The 15,796-nt window shown below is 32.1% G+C and overlaps 1 protein-coding gene and 1 long non-coding RNA gene across 2 annotated transcripts; both read right to left on the reverse strand.

Moving 5' to 3' along the window:
- Window positions 1–46: 46 nt before the first annotated feature.
- Window positions 47–1,667, reverse strand: LOC111718000 (uncharacterized). Its single transcript, XR_002768974.1, has 3 exons — window positions 1,126–1,667; window positions 594–687; window positions 47–116 (listed from the first exon to the last, which is right to left on the reverse strand). It is a non-coding gene; the product is annotated as an uncharacterized LOC111718000 (long non-coding RNA).
- Window positions 1,668–7,769: 6,102 nt separating this feature from the next.
- LOC111717995 (akirin-2) lies at window positions 7,770–14,505 on the reverse strand. Its single transcript, XM_023493462.1, has 6 exons — window positions 14,323–14,505; window positions 12,590–12,705; window positions 11,657–11,847; window positions 11,189–11,251; window positions 9,631–9,711; window positions 7,770–8,676 (listed from the first exon to the last, which is right to left on the reverse strand). Exons 1-5 carry the CDS (start codon window positions 14,436–14,438, stop codon window positions 9,631–9,633), a joined length of 567 nt encoding a protein of 188 aa, XP_023349230.1. The 5' UTR covers window positions 14,439–14,505; the 3' UTR covers window positions 7,770–8,676.
- Window positions 14,506–15,796: the final 1,291 nt, after the last annotated feature.

Below are 15,796 nucleotides of genomic sequence, written 5' to 3' on the forward strand. Positions count from 1 at the left end.
TTTAATGTTTTATGAGAAGATGAAATGTTTTTTCTATAATTGAATTCACCTGGGACAACCAACACGGGACACACAGTTAGAGCAACAGAGAACTAACAATCCAGACAAAACAGTTCCTAACATTTTACAGAGATAAATAAAGATAGAAATTTTGGAGTTCAATTTTATAAAAAAAAATCATACCTATAACACATCATTCAAATTAAAAGAAATGCACTTCATTTCCATCGGCCAAAGCCGGACCTACTCATTTTAAAAAGGCATTTATGTCGAATTTCTCAATTATCTGAAATCAAAGACGATATTTAAGTCATCTCTCAATTCTTATGTTTATTTGGACACCCTGTAACTTAGAACAGAACCGTTCCTTTCTTCTATAAGAATGTTAACTACAATGTAGTATTTCGTGTTCTGTTAAACATACGCTGACCTTTATTATAGAGAAATAAATCAGAAATAGACTGCCTTTTGAAATCAAAGATGCTTTATGAGGAGGTCCGGCTTTGGCCGGTGGAAATACAGTGAACATATTATTTTAATTTTAGATGACGTGGGAGGAAGTCTGGTTTTGGACAATTCATTATTTTATTTACCCAATCCTGGTAGAATACAGTTGAGAGATAAGCAGAGGGCTGCAGAGGGATAGGATAGAACAGGGATACCACCCTTTATCCAATCTTTATCTATCTAAATATATAGTTCAGGGATACCACCCTTTATCCAATCTTTATTTATCTAAATATATAGACCAGGGATACCATCCTTTATCCAATCTTTATCTATCTAAATATATTGACCAGGGATACCATCCTTTATCCAATCTTTATCTATCTAAATATATTGACCAGGGATACCACCCTTTATCCAATCTTTTTTTATCTAAATATATAGACCAGGGATATCATCCTTTATCCAATCTTTATCTATCTAAATATAGAACAGAGATACTACTCTTTATAATGTTATATTTCAGAATGAGGAATTAATTTTCAAAATGTTTTCATAAGTTTCTTTTTTAACCAACAAATATCGAAGACTATGTTAAAAAGAACATAAATATCCTAATATTTTGACAATAACAAAATGGAATTATGTTTTTCAATGATTTTCTTTTTATAAATTTACCAATTGAGGAGATATCGGTTTGTTTTCAAGGTTGATATTTATCATGCTGTTTCCAAATTTAATAAATAGCTTGGTTTTGTTAAACTAGAACCAAATTTAATAAATTTGAACTTTGAATCGGTGGTTTAAATTTGATCCAGCAGTTGGTAGTTCAGCAACGTAGCTCAAATTTGTTAAATTCGGTCCCTGCTTAGTCTAAGTTGAATCACTTCTCTCATGCGCCGGTTCAAATACAAAAGAAGTGGTTCAACTCATTCGAAGTAGTTTAAATAATTCTTGCTATTTATTAAATTTGATCCCTGATTCCACGTTCAACATTGGTGATTTCTTCCTTCCATGTCTTTTTATTCAGAGAATAATATTTTTACTGCATAAAGGAACTGATACCAACATCCTCTTTTTTCTTATCCTTATTTATTTTTGCAAACTGATGGTGTGGATCTTTGATTTCAAATTAGATTAAATATTTTGAGTTTGACATATTCCATGTTTACACCATTTAAAAACAGCAATGCAAAATAAAAATAAATCTTTTCGATAAGTTAAAAAAACATCAATTGAATCCATTCGTTTTAATAAATTAATTTGATTCTATAATTAACCAATTAACTTTAAAATCCAGCATTTTAAACATTTTGAAAAGCGGGTGTCGAACATAAAAAAATTATTTTTATCGAATTCCTTAATATGGCTTGATTGATTGGAAGAGATTGATGAGCTAACAGAAGATTTCTCTACAGGTCTTAATCTTAAAAATATACATAATTTAAATTCTCTTGTAAACAGCTCATATTGAAATGAGACGAAAAATAGTTTTGCAAGTTCAAAAATTCGGAGAAAAATTCTTTAAAGATGTCGAAAGCAATGTCTTTTAGGAAACAAATATTAAATGGTTGATTTTAGATCTTCTTCATGGCAGTATAAGAGAATAGTTTACAATAGTTTTACTAAGATCATTTATAAAATTTTTAACAATTTTGTACAAAATTGATTTGTTTTTTTACACAGAGTTTGCCACTGGCTTAATTAAGATTAACTTTTTAAACACCGAAAATTATTCTAAAATTAGCCATTGCTTGAAATATTTTTGAAAAACAGAGTTTCTGTGATAATGATGAAAGCGTTTTTGCCAGAAAACCTGGGACTTTTTAAACCGTCTTCCGTATATACATGGAATAAAATGTTTAATTTTAAATTTTAATTATAAAGTGGTGCACCCGATTCACAATGTTACCCTAAAACTGTGTATGGGTCCTGAATGAATATATTCTATTTCTTAAAGTGATTTTTGAATATTTTCAACTGTGGCTTATCTGTAAAAGTGACAATTCCTACATATGACTCGGGATTTTGCAAACGCCACACTCTACGTTGAATTTTATACACTGCACCACCAGGATACAATTTAGAGATTAAATTAATCTTGAAATAGATTAAGAGGAGATCAATCATTGATCTCAATATCCATAATTCTAAAGTTTTCAGCTCAGATTAAATTGAACCACTTGCTATTTATTAAACCTATTCCCAGGTTCTTTAAAAACAAAGCTTTGATTATTCTGACAGAAAGTTTTTATAGTTTTACTGCTCAAGAACATTATTTAGTGAAAACCTTGTGGAATTATGTTGATCCCTGAAAGGGACTGTAAGCTGCGTGGCATGTCCGATTCATGTTCCGAATCTTAAAAAACGAAAATATGATTAAATTTACTTCCGATTTATCTACCTTCTGCATTTATGTTGCAGGAAAAAATGTAGAAAACAACGTTTTTGATCAGAATTTTTTTAAGTACCATGGTGAATTGGGCATGCCATCTTTTTTAATGGAGGGTCACGGATAGTTACGGTGACAGTCTCTATTAAAGACCTGGATGATATGGATAATTACGGTGACAGTCTCTATTAAAGACCTGGATGATCTGGATAATTACGGTGACAGTCTCTATTAAAGACCTGGATGATCTGGATAATTACGGTGACAGTCTCTATTAAAGACCTGGATGATCTGGATTGCGAGGATCTTCTTGATTTGGATGAAATAGAATCTCTTGCGGATCTTCCGGAACTTTTCTGGATTTCAGATTTCCCGGTCAAACTTGGCGAACTATAAAAGGGATAAAAATATGAATCAAATAGTCGCTGTTTTTTCTTTTATAATGTTTTTATTCCACATTGAAATAATTTTTGGGAAATCTAAAAATGTTGCCATTGGAGGTATTTTTGGATTAAACGAGTTATTAAAGGATTTAGTTTCGGTAAAATATTCAATATCAGTGAAATTATTTCAAAAAGTAAGAAAAATTGCATCCTAAACATAATTTGTATATAAATACATGGTTAACCATAAAATATAAGACTTTATACGATTTAAAGTTTGATTTTTTGTTTCTACATTGAATTGGGTGTTTTGATGGTTTACTAGATGATAAAGCATAGAAATAAGCTAGTTTTGGCCTACAATGTACCCTGAATAAATAAAAACGGACTAAACAAATTCCGTACAATCGTCTCTGAAGCCTCATCCTTTGTATGTAAGCCTGTAGGATGTTGAAAACATCCATACCTTGATATTTCAGATGTATTTTCATGTACCGAAGTTTTCACCTGAAAAAAATCTAAATAAAATGATTCAAAATTTTATTTAACTGAAAATGAAAATTCTTATTCATGCAAAGTTTTAATCAGTAAAAATCAGAACAAAAGTCGTCTTTCAACTGAAAACGTACACGTACACATCGCTATGAATTTGGAATTTGTTACTTTTATACTTATGATTATGTCATATGTGTAACATTTAAAAAGTATTCAGTCATAAGTTCCAAAATAAAAGGTTTTTGTTTTCATTATATACAGGAAGTAGCAATCTCTGTTTGTTGTCTGTTTTTTACTGTCCTATCATCTACCACTTGACCTATTTGGGTCCCTTGGTAGAACCACGGGTCGGGTATGTTATCAGCTTGGTTTAAACATTGAGTGGGTTGACTTTAACAGAGAAAGTTTCAAAACAAATCTGAGTTCCCAAGCTATTTAATGAAAAAAAAACTTGGGTTTCGAAGCTATTTCGTAAAGAACAAACTGGGTTCCCAAATTGTGTGGGTACTGACTTTTACAGAGAAAGTTTCAAGATAAATCTGGGTTTCCAAGCTATTTAATAAAGAAAAAACTGGGTTCAAGCTAGTTGATAAAAAAAACTGGGTTCCCAAGCTATTTTATAAAAAAAACTGGGTTCCCAAGCTAGTTTATAAAAAACTGGGTTCCCAAGCTATTTGATAAAAAACTGGGTTACCAAGCTAGTTATTAGAAAAACTGGGTTCCCAAGCTATTTGAGAAAAAAATGGGTTCCCAAGCTATTTGATAAAACGACTGGGTTACCAAGCTATTTAATAAAAAAACTGGGTTCCTAAGCTATTTGATAAAAAAAACTGGGTTCCCAAGCTAGTTAATAAAAAAACTGGGATTTCCAAGCTAGTTAATAAAAAACTGGGTTCCCAAGCTAGTTAATAAAAAAAACTGGGTTCCCAAGCTAGTTAATAAAAAACTGGGTTCCCAAGCTATTTAATATAAAAAACTGGGTTCCCAAGCTAATTTAAGATATAAAATTAAATACAAATTTTTTACTTTATATTCAGTTACAATTTTACATAAATGAGAATATGTTTGAAAATTAAAAATATGATTTTCATGAAATATACAACACTTTTGTGTGATTTTTGAGTTTTTTAAAATGTTGTTTTTAAGATATTTTTGGAAATTATTTGGTATAGGTAAAAAATGTTGCGTGGACGAATTTTAGTTATCGTCGCTACAAATATAATTTTTTTACCTGAATATCCATTTTTTCATAAGACTTTCATTTTCTTTTTACAAACAAAATCCATCCCAGGATATCAATAAAATTTTGAATGAAAATACGAATTTAAGAACAGTTGAGCATTTTCCTTTTCAGAACAATCACAAATAAAAACTGACAATTCCCTGGATGGTTGGTGTTTGCTTGAAAACTGAAGATACACCTTGACCTTATTATTAGTTCTATTCTCCCCTCACCCTTTCAACTTTGTTTTTCATCAGTTTTACTTTTCAACATTTCATTCGAACCTTCCAGGGGCGAATTCAGGAACTTGTTAGTGGGGGGGGGCTTTAAAAAGTTCTGTCTAAGGAGGGGCTTAGCACCAAAAAAACCTAGAAATCACAAATTTCATTGATCAGCCCCCCCCCCCTGAGTACGCCTCTGGAACCATCCTCTAGATAAAGGACTGCATGAAGTCATTGTTCCAATATTTTCCTCACAATGACAAAAAATACTTTTTAAATGGCATAACATCATGTTTTGATTGATTTAATTTTTTGTTAAGAAAACTTTTCACATTTTTGGGTTCTGGCTTTAATCACATGAGAATACATTAAATATTTTCGCCATGGGCTGATAGGGATAAAAAGCAACAAAAACTATTTGAATTTTGATTTAAATCAGAATTGGTAACGCAGTCTTTATTTACAAGAATATAAAGATTCTTTAATAATTAAATTTTTCGCCTGGTTTTAAAGATGATTTCATAAAATTGTTTTATTCTTACAACTACACATTAATCTCTCTATAGAAAGGGATGATGTATTTGGTGTACTTTGTGATCATTTTTTAAAACTATCAAAAAACGATGGTTTTTTGTTGTGATCGTTTTAGTAAAAACAATGGGTCACAACGAACAAACAACTTTTTTGAGCTTTTACAAAATTAAAAAGGAAATGATGATATAATTAGTTTTTTTAAATGATTCTACGTTTTTTATAATTAATTTCAATTTTTTTCTGGAAGATAAGTTTATGAATGATGTCTTAAATGGATTTTCTTTATTGACAGAATAAATCTAAATATTTTCTGGACCAAGGTTTTTCTGATCTAAGGGTTTTCCGACCAAAAAATGTAATTTCTATAAAAAAGGGCATTAATAATTGTTAACAAAGGGTCGTCATTAACAGTCGTTAATGAAGAGTCGTCATTAATGCTCTTTAACAACCGCTCACGATCACCAAAATTAAAAACTACCTACCATCATTAACGAAACGTCGAACTAAAACTGAAAAATGACTGGTTCGTTTTTTGATTTAAAAAATCTTTTCAAAAACATTTGTTTTTTAAAAAGGACCGTCTCGCTTTTCCTTTTTTCTTTGTAGTTTTTCAAATGCAGCGATAGTTCTTAAAAAAGGGAAAATGATCCATCCCTATTCCCAATGTACAGTAAACATATGGATTATATAGGGCAAAATGGGACGGTAAGCCAATTGAACAATCTCCGTAGAAGAGAATGATTTATTTGGTTTACTATCCTGCTTTACCATCATATGATCTTATAGGCTGTCTGTATACTGTACAGTATATATAACTTTCTCAGATGCCTAAGTCAGGTCAGTACTTATAATAAAGTAGGAAGTTACGTGCACTTGCCGCGTTAAATTACAAGAAAAGAGAAATTTGTATATATTTTAAGGCTATGTCGGGTTAAGACACTTTCTGGGCCGAGCGCTGCAGTTAGGACAAGCTAGGGGGCCAAGCGCTGCGACTGAAAGTCTTGTAGTTGAACGCGGCATGCAAACGTATCTTCATTGTGCTTCTGCCTTTTAAGTTTAAAAGGTACCAAGACTGCATGATGACTGAATGTTTAGGTTAAAAGGTACCAAGACTACATGAAGACTGAATATTTAGTTTTTAAGGTACCAAGACTACATGAAGACTGAATATTTTGTCTTCCAAAGAATAAAGATTGCCTAAACCCTGGTATCAATATCGTGATTTAAAATTCCGGACAAAACTTACATAAACAATGCAGAAATCTTTCAGTTTGATGGATTGAATAAACATTTTTTAAAATATAGAACATCACTGGTACGACTTTGTGACCTCGTAACTCCTTACAAAGATTTAGTTTTGAAAATATCAAATTATCCGATTTCGTAATAGTTCAAACCATTTTCTTTACAATAGCTCCTCAATTCCTTCAAAAGGAGGCACAGAAGCTGCAGATATGATTAAAAACATTAACGATTTCAATCTTTCGTGTAATTTACTTAAGTTTGCCGATTTTAAGCCCGCGCAGACTGCAGAACAACTTTAAGCACTGCGAACTGACCTCCGAAGCCTCCTGATTCTCAGAATGACCTCCTAGCCAATCAAAATCATCTCCGTCTCTCACGCTAAGTCTCCTACCCTCCGCAATGCAGTCTCCAAGTCCAACATGTTTATCTCCAATAACAAATATTTGGCTTGTACAAAAAGCCTTTATTTTCTAAAATCTCGACTATGTAATGGATCTTTAAAAATTAAAAATGAATTAATTAATTGATATTTAAACTTCTTTTTACGTTTTTCAAAATTCCACAAATTCTTAAACATGTGTGCATAAATATTGCGGCTTTATTTCAAGATAGAAACATTTATTTTCCCAGGTGTATCATGTACGAATCTAATTAGGTCAGCACCAATTCACAACACTAATATGTTCTGTGTATTGGTGCTTAATAGTAAACACAAACGACGCTAAGGGTACCCTTAAAAATCGGGCTTAGCAATCATTGTACAAGCGAAAAAATCCTTGAATTTTTACTCTCTGAACTAGTAGTATAAATAAAAAATAAAAAATAACAAGTTCCATTTAAAATTTATTGAATTGAAATATAAACAAGATATGACGACTGCTAATTTTTACACAATTATCCTAATTTTGGTTGAGGAACATAAAACTGCAGTACCCAAAAACAAGGGAGGGGGGGGGGGGTAAAAATAGTTTAATAGTTAATACGAATGTATGATTATTTAATATTTGTCACTGAACAGAGCAGGGAGGGATGTTTTTTTAACAGTGCACCACTTTAATGTTCCAAAGCCATCAAAATTATTTTGACATAATGCCAGCAAATTCAGTGAAAATAAATTGGTTAGAAAAAATATCTGATAGAATATATATCATATGTGAATATTATATATAACCCACCGGCATTCATCGAAAATAAAATCTTGAAAAAAAAATCACTGTATGAGCAAAGCACTGCGAATAAACTGTAAGTATAAAATGACAAAGATCGGTTGAAAATAAAACTAAAATCAGTATTAATAAACTGGTGAATATTTACAAAAGAATAAACATTATCCTTTATATTACATGATAGTTTAACCGGAAACGAAGAGGAAGTTTATCCTCTCAAGTTAGCGGTAAATCACGTGGCACAATTACAGAGCTCCAAACAACAATCATTAGTTAACACCTCATCCTGTTTCAGATATTTGTGAACTTTTCTATTCAACCCTCGTTTATCTGATATTAGTTTCTGGTAATTCTGACGGATTTGCAAGAATTAAAAAGTGAATTAAGCAAAGTAATTAGTTTTGAAGACTGTTTTCTTTCTTCCGAAATAAAGAGTTACAATTTTTTCAGGATTAAAACTTGGAGATGAAATCTGATTCAAATAGGAGATGAAGTTGGTTTGGTATTCGATAATAAATATGATTGGAGCTCATAGACAGAATTTTCTTTCTCCACACAACACTCGAAGATCCTAAAAATATCAATGTTATCCCATTTTATCAATAAATCATCAACCAACATCAAATCAATTAATTACTCGTTAAGCAATCCCTTAATCTCAAGCTGTCTTAATCTCTCATGTAATTAGTAAATCAATCAATCAATTAATCCATCGATGAATCAATCAAGCAACGATCAATCAATCAATCATATAATCAAACAATCAAACAATAAATCAATCAATCACACAATCAATGAATAAAATGAATGAATAAATTAATCAACCAGTCAATCAATCAGCTAGCCAATCAGACAATCAATCAATCAAGCGTCTAAACAATTATCAATCATCAAATCAACTGTCTAAATCTGAGGAATTACTAATTTGATTAGTTTGGTTTCAGAATTGGGGGGGGAATGATTTTTAAGATAATATTTGTCCTCAATTCAGCGAAAAAAAAACCTAAAATAAAAAGAAGGGTGTATGATGAGTCGACTTTACTTCACCCAGACATATTGGATTTTAGAACGACTTTTTTTGCTTCAGTCCTTATTCCTCGGATGTAAACCGGTTTTTATGGCGATTAGATTTGATTAACGTGGCTATAATGCAAGCGAAATTGTTTTTAGTCAAAATGTCACTTTTCATGTATTAAAAGAATTCAAAAACATTGTTATCGTACAAATCTGTTTATAAATTAAAAAGTTAGCGACAAAAAAGGACCGTAATAGACGGCCGTAGGTAGTATACCCATATAAGCATGTTCAGAAGATTTTTTTCCCTAGTGTTTTTTAAAATATTATTTAATATATAGTTAAAAATAAGTCCTACTAAAATTGATTTTACAGAAAATTTTGGTTTCTCAAAGTTCTTTTTATTTGTATTTTGCATAATCAATACTAATCCGGTTTAAGCAATTAAGATTGTGAAAATTCTTTTTAAATATCGACCTCCCTTACTGTCTAGTGTCTAGTCTATAATTACCTAAGAGAGGTAGCTGGGTGCATGGGATTCTGTAAATCGTCTCTGAATCTGCTGATCAATGAACTTGACAAAGGATTCGTACTAAACAAATAATGTAAGTTTTAATGAAATATTAATTAAATTTTTATTGGTTCAAGAAACACGAAAATGCAACCGGAAATTCCCACCCTCAAAGGGACTGTTAGCTTAATAAGACCCTACGTGAAACTTGAACACGCTTTTAACGGTACCGTAATGAATCAGGCATCGTCATACTTTCAAGGAGGTTTACTGAGACATTTTTTGGCGCAAACGAAAACAAATTGCTTCAACCAAAATAGACATTCACACAATTGCAAAATTGACTAATATCAAACGAATTATACTGCACTTGGATTTGAAATAAGATAATTGACTATTTTTAAACGGATTTTACTGCACTTGGATTTGAAATAAGATAATTGACTATTATTAAACGGATTTTACTGCACTGGGATTTGAAGTAAGATAATTGACTATTATTAACCGGATTATACTGCACTTGGATTTGAAATAAGATAATTGACTATTATTTAACGGATTATACTGCACTTGGATTTGAAATAAGATAATTGACTATTATCAAACGGATTATACTGCATTTGGATTTGAAATAAGATAATTGACTAATATTAACGGATTATACTGCACTTGGATTCGAAATAAGATAATTGACTATTATTAAACGGATTTTACTGCACTTGGATTTGAAATAAGATAATTGACTATTATTAAACGGATTATACTGCACTTGGATTTGAAATAAGATAATTGACTATTTTTAAACGGATTATACTGCACTTGGAATTGAAATAAGATAATTGACTATTATTAAACGGATTATACTGCACTTGGGATTGAAATAAAATAATTGACTATTATTAAACGGATTATACTGCACTTGGAATTTATATAAGATAATTGACTCCTCCATATGAGGAGATACAAAAACAAAAAACAAGATAAAAAAATTATGACTAGATATTCTCCTTAAATGTCTCCAACATGTTGTTAGTGATAGAAGATTGAATACACGCGGAGTTTCTTTTTACTATCATAATCTCAAGTTGTATCAAACAAATATAAAGTAATGGCTTTTTTACAAGAAATTATTAATAAAAGTAAAAAATGTTTAGGAGCTAGGAATAGCTAGGAATGGATCCGGAATGTAGATTTATCTATTTTAGGATTATCAAAACGGAATATAGATCCGGGTCCATCATTTTGGATTTGGATTCGCATCCAAACTGATACCTGCAAAACTCTTGACACTGAATAATAATGTGTAATAATTTATCATTTTATTTTCTAAAAAAATCATTCCCTCCCCACCACCCAATCCCATTAAATTTGAATTGAGGTGTTATTAGCTGAATTAGGGGAAAAATAAATTTTTAGTAAACAAAATCATGACAGGGTTAGAAAACTTTCACTTAATTTTTCATTTACCCATTAGCTTAGGGGATCGGAAATCATTACCCAAGGGGTAAAAGTGGGGCAATGATTTTTCAAGAAAATATTATTGTTTTTCTATAAATACCTGTTCTGATAGTTTCTGTTGAAGTATCTCATCGTATTCCTGGCGGACCTTATCTACTCGTTCCTAGGCAAATTAAAATAATCAAATATTGAGAATTTTTAAAACCAAAAAACTGATATTTTTGACAACGATCAAAATTGAGTTTTATTATCTTCTAAAAATGACCAAGTTTTTGCCCCCCCCCCCTCATCCTTGAATAATTTTTTCTTTAATAGGGGAGGATTATTTCTTCAAAACAAAAACTTCAGGATTTTGTACTAATATTGCCCTTCAAGATACAATAATACAATAATAACACAATAAAAAAGCTAAGCTATAAGACTACATTCAAGCCACAGGACTTTGTTTAACCTTGAGATAAAACTTTTTAAGAGTTTAAAGGCCTCTTTACAGTCTCATCCTTTGTTGGTAACCCTGTAGCAATGATTGTAACCCCTCCACCTGGCCACCCGATACGGTTACTCTTACCTTACACATACGCTCAGCTATCAGAGTCATCTGTTTGAGAGTAAAGATTGGTTTCTCCTTCCCAGCTGGAGCAACTAGAGAACTATCTGGTCCAAGGGAGCTGCTGCTGCTGCTGCCGGGCAGCTCTGATTCCATCATAGGTTCGGGGGAGGAGGGGGCACTGCCGGGGGACGGAGGATCACGTGACCAGCCTTAATTAAAATAAAATAAAAAATAAAAACAGGTATATTTTATGTTTCGATGATTTTTAAATCTTGGATGAAAATTCCTGACGATTGAAAACGTAATTTTCGACATGAAAGCAACTCTTAATTTCAGCCATTTTTTTCTTAAAAATAAATTTTTTTTTGGCAAAATCCGAAAAATGATTTTAAGGGAATGTGAAAAAAAATCGGTACGAGAGGACATACTTTTTTTCGTTTATACCTATGAGCATCAAAAATGTTAATTCTTAAATTTCATTTTGCCAGGTATCTCACTTGCAGAAAAATAATTTTTTTTTTTTTTACAAAATAAATCAAAGTGTAAAAATATGAAGGAATAAAATTTCTCAAAAAACAGACAGAAGAAAAAATTCAACAACTTATTTTTATCCTAATTTCTTTTTATACCAATGCTTGTAGCATATTATATATATATGCTATTTAGGGATTGAAGTGCAGGGATGGGGAGGGGGGGGGGGTTGTAATTCTTAAAATTATAAACCCTGGTGTCTGAAGTTCCCTATTGTTCACACCGAAATACCGAATACTTTTTTTGGTGCAAGAGTTATCAAAATGTGGAATGATATTCAATACAAAATCAAAAGTTCTAGAAACCTTAACATTTTCAAAAACAAGCTCGAAGAAGTACTGAAAGGCCAATAAAATTAGAAAAGAGATGTTTTCAATTATCACACCCGTGAATCACACTAATTAAACATAATTAATTTACCGATTATCTGTCGTCTTCTCTTCATTCTTTTGATTTCATCTCTGAGATTGTTCGCGATCTGTTCTGGGGAGAGATGGGACTCCAGGAATGAAGATGGTTTGTGTGACTCCTCCTCTCTAAACAGAAAAAGAGACTGTGAGCATAACTTCAATGTCAAGATGGTAATGTCCGATTCAGTACGATAAACTTTGACCTTTTGTGGAGAAATCCTCATTGCTAGTAATCAGATTTAAAAATAAATATTTATCGTTGACATTTAACGAAAATATGTAGTTCGGCTAAAAATATCAGGATAATGAAAAAAACCTTTTAGCAAAAACAAAATTCAGGAGCTGTGTGGAGACAGCTCTAAGCTATCAAAGCTCTCCTGCTACAAAAGTTTCACATATATTTAATGTACTCAGTATTGTTTTGTTTAATAAATGTTATGATTTATTATTACTGCAGAAAAATATAAAATATGATTTCATGACGAATGTTCCTAATATTTTGTGGCCGAAGTATCCCCCCCCCCCACGTCAAAATCTAAATAACTGAATGCCCAATCACTGATGCAGAAGGACTGGTGTACTTTAGACTGAAAATAACTAGAATTTCAATCCAACATACAAGACAAAGAACAATATGATTGTATATAAGATTGCAGTATGGAGTAAGACGATATAACATAAAAATGAACTGTTAACCCTCTCCCCACACTTCCTTCCCGATATCAGGTTTCTTAGAATAACATTATATTATCTACCTTTAAACCCCCCAGGGACATATTATCTACCTTTAAACCTACGCGAGATATATTATCTACCTTTAAACCTACTCCATGGATATACTATCTAACTTTTACCTACCTACCCCCAGGGATATATTATCTACCTAACCCTACCCCAGGTATATATTATCTACATATGAACCTAGCTATTGGATATGTGATTTTTCTAAACCTACTCCAGGTATATATTATCTACCTTTAAATATTCCCCAGGAATGGATATATTATCTACCTAAGCCTACCCCAAGGATATGTAATGTACCTAAACATACCTCAGGGATAGATAATCTACCTAATAAACCTACCCCAAGAATAAATTATCTACCTTCAAAACTATAATTATTTAACTTTATATATTATTTAACTTTAAACCCACCCCAATGATATATTATCTTCCTTTCAACCTACCCCATGGATATATTATCTACCTTTAAAACTACCCCATGGATATATTATCTATCTTTAACCTACCTAATGGATGTGTTACTTACCTAAAACTACCCCAGGAATTAGTTGTCTACCTAAACCTAACCCAGGGATATATTATCTACATTTTAACCTACCTAATCGATATGTTATCTACCTTAAAGAATAAGAACATATTATCCACCCTAACTGCTTCAGGGTTATAATATCTACATTTGAACGTATACCAGACATGACGGATGAAGGATGAATATGAATGGTTAAACTAAGAGCCATGGTTAATGTTATGACTAGGGGCCGAGCAATGCGGCAACATGAGGGCCCTATCCTAGAGAAAAATTTGTGGACGGGGGGTCAATAATGTGAACTATGCTGTTTAAGCTTAAGGTTGAGTTGTGTTCAGACAATTTCTGGGTCGAGCACTGCAGATAGGACAGGCTGAAGGCCAATCGATGTGGCAGCGGGTCCAATAACAAATGAGATCTATTGATAGGAGGGGGTCCAAAAATTGTTTCTCAGGAAAATACCGGGAATTTACCTGGTTTTCTTCTCCGGTGTACAATGCATAGGAATGCATCTTCTCCTTTTGTTCGGTCTGTTCGGAGAATACAGAGGGTCAAAGTCTAAACTTCTCTTCAGAGTTACACACGCCATCTTGTAAATTTATATTCTACTGGAACAAGGGATCTATGAAATCTGAAAACATAATTATTTTCGAGTTAAGAACTGAAAAACGTGATTTTGGTTTAAATGCTAATAAATGGCTTCTACGAATGCTACTCACATTCACTTGAGTCACTGATCCTAAAATGATTAATTCTGATCATTAGTTCACTAATATTTTTATCTCGAAGCGCCTTGAAATTAGAAAAATCGTTTCAAAAATTCAAGTTTTCTGATTTAGAGTGGGACAGCTGGAAATTAACAAAGTGAGCCTCGCCCAGGCAGGCCAGCCAGAGCCAGCTGTCAAAGAACAGCTGTCCTAGAAGTCTACCTAGGAATAGCTTTCTGTACTGACAAGGAAAAAACAGCTGATAAGGCAGAAATAGTTCTAAAGACGAGCCGGTCCAAAAACAGCTGTTTGAAGCAGAGCCTGACAGAGACAGCTTGCGGACAAGCTGTCTGGACAGATGCAGCTGATCAATCTACTCAGCTAGCTATTTTAAGGGGGATTTTTTTTATAAAAACAATTTTTTATTTTTCAAAGTTAGCATGTCTTTTTCAAGGCAAATTAGTTTTAGTTAAAAAATTTAAACAAATCAAAAATTTTAAAAAGTATACTTTTGTACTTAGCTGCCACAGCTTACCCTCACGGACTATAAAATAAGAGTGCATACAGTAAAATATAAGAAATTAAAAGCATATTACTTATAAAAGCGCGTTAAATCAGCTTGTAATCGTTGAAAAGTGACTGCTTTAAACAAATTTTATTGTAGAGGTTTTATCATTTTTCTGTTTAATTTCCCGGGGGCCCTAATATTAGCAAATACGACATTAAATATATTCCACTTGTGGGACACGTTTTTGATGTTTTGTGAGTTGATATTTGATACGTGAAATATCTGCAGTTAACATATGTAAAGATGAAATGAAGAAAACAAGTTAGAATTTAATGTAAGATATTCTATATATGATAGTTGTATCGTAAATTACTGTGGTTTGAAATTTCATAATGCCCATAAATGTCGTCTTTAAGCTGTGTATACCGTAATTAGTGGTAATATTACTTCTGTCCTACAGCATTTCTGTCCTATAGTACTTTCTTCCTATGATACTTCGGACCTAGGCAATATGCTGCAGGTCAGATGTGTACATTCTATTTTGTTAATCCGACCATACGCAGGAACTGCAGATATTGTCAGTATAGTTGACAGCTTGCTCACAGAAAGATCGATGTTCTGGTTGCACACATTAATTTAAGTAGGTCAGATGCACACTTTTTGGAAATCGGATGCACAGATTTTGTAGGTCAGATGCACAACTTTAGTATAGTAGGATGCACAACTTTCGTA

The sequence above is a fragment of the Eurytemora carolleeae genome, unplaced genomic scaffold (assembly GCF_000591075.1).
Source record: "Eurytemora carolleeae unplaced genomic scaffold, Eaff_2.0 scaffold1053, whole genome shotgun sequence".
In the NCBI taxonomy this organism is placed as follows: Eukaryota; Metazoa; Arthropoda; class Copepoda; order Calanoida; family Temoridae; genus Eurytemora; species Eurytemora carolleeae.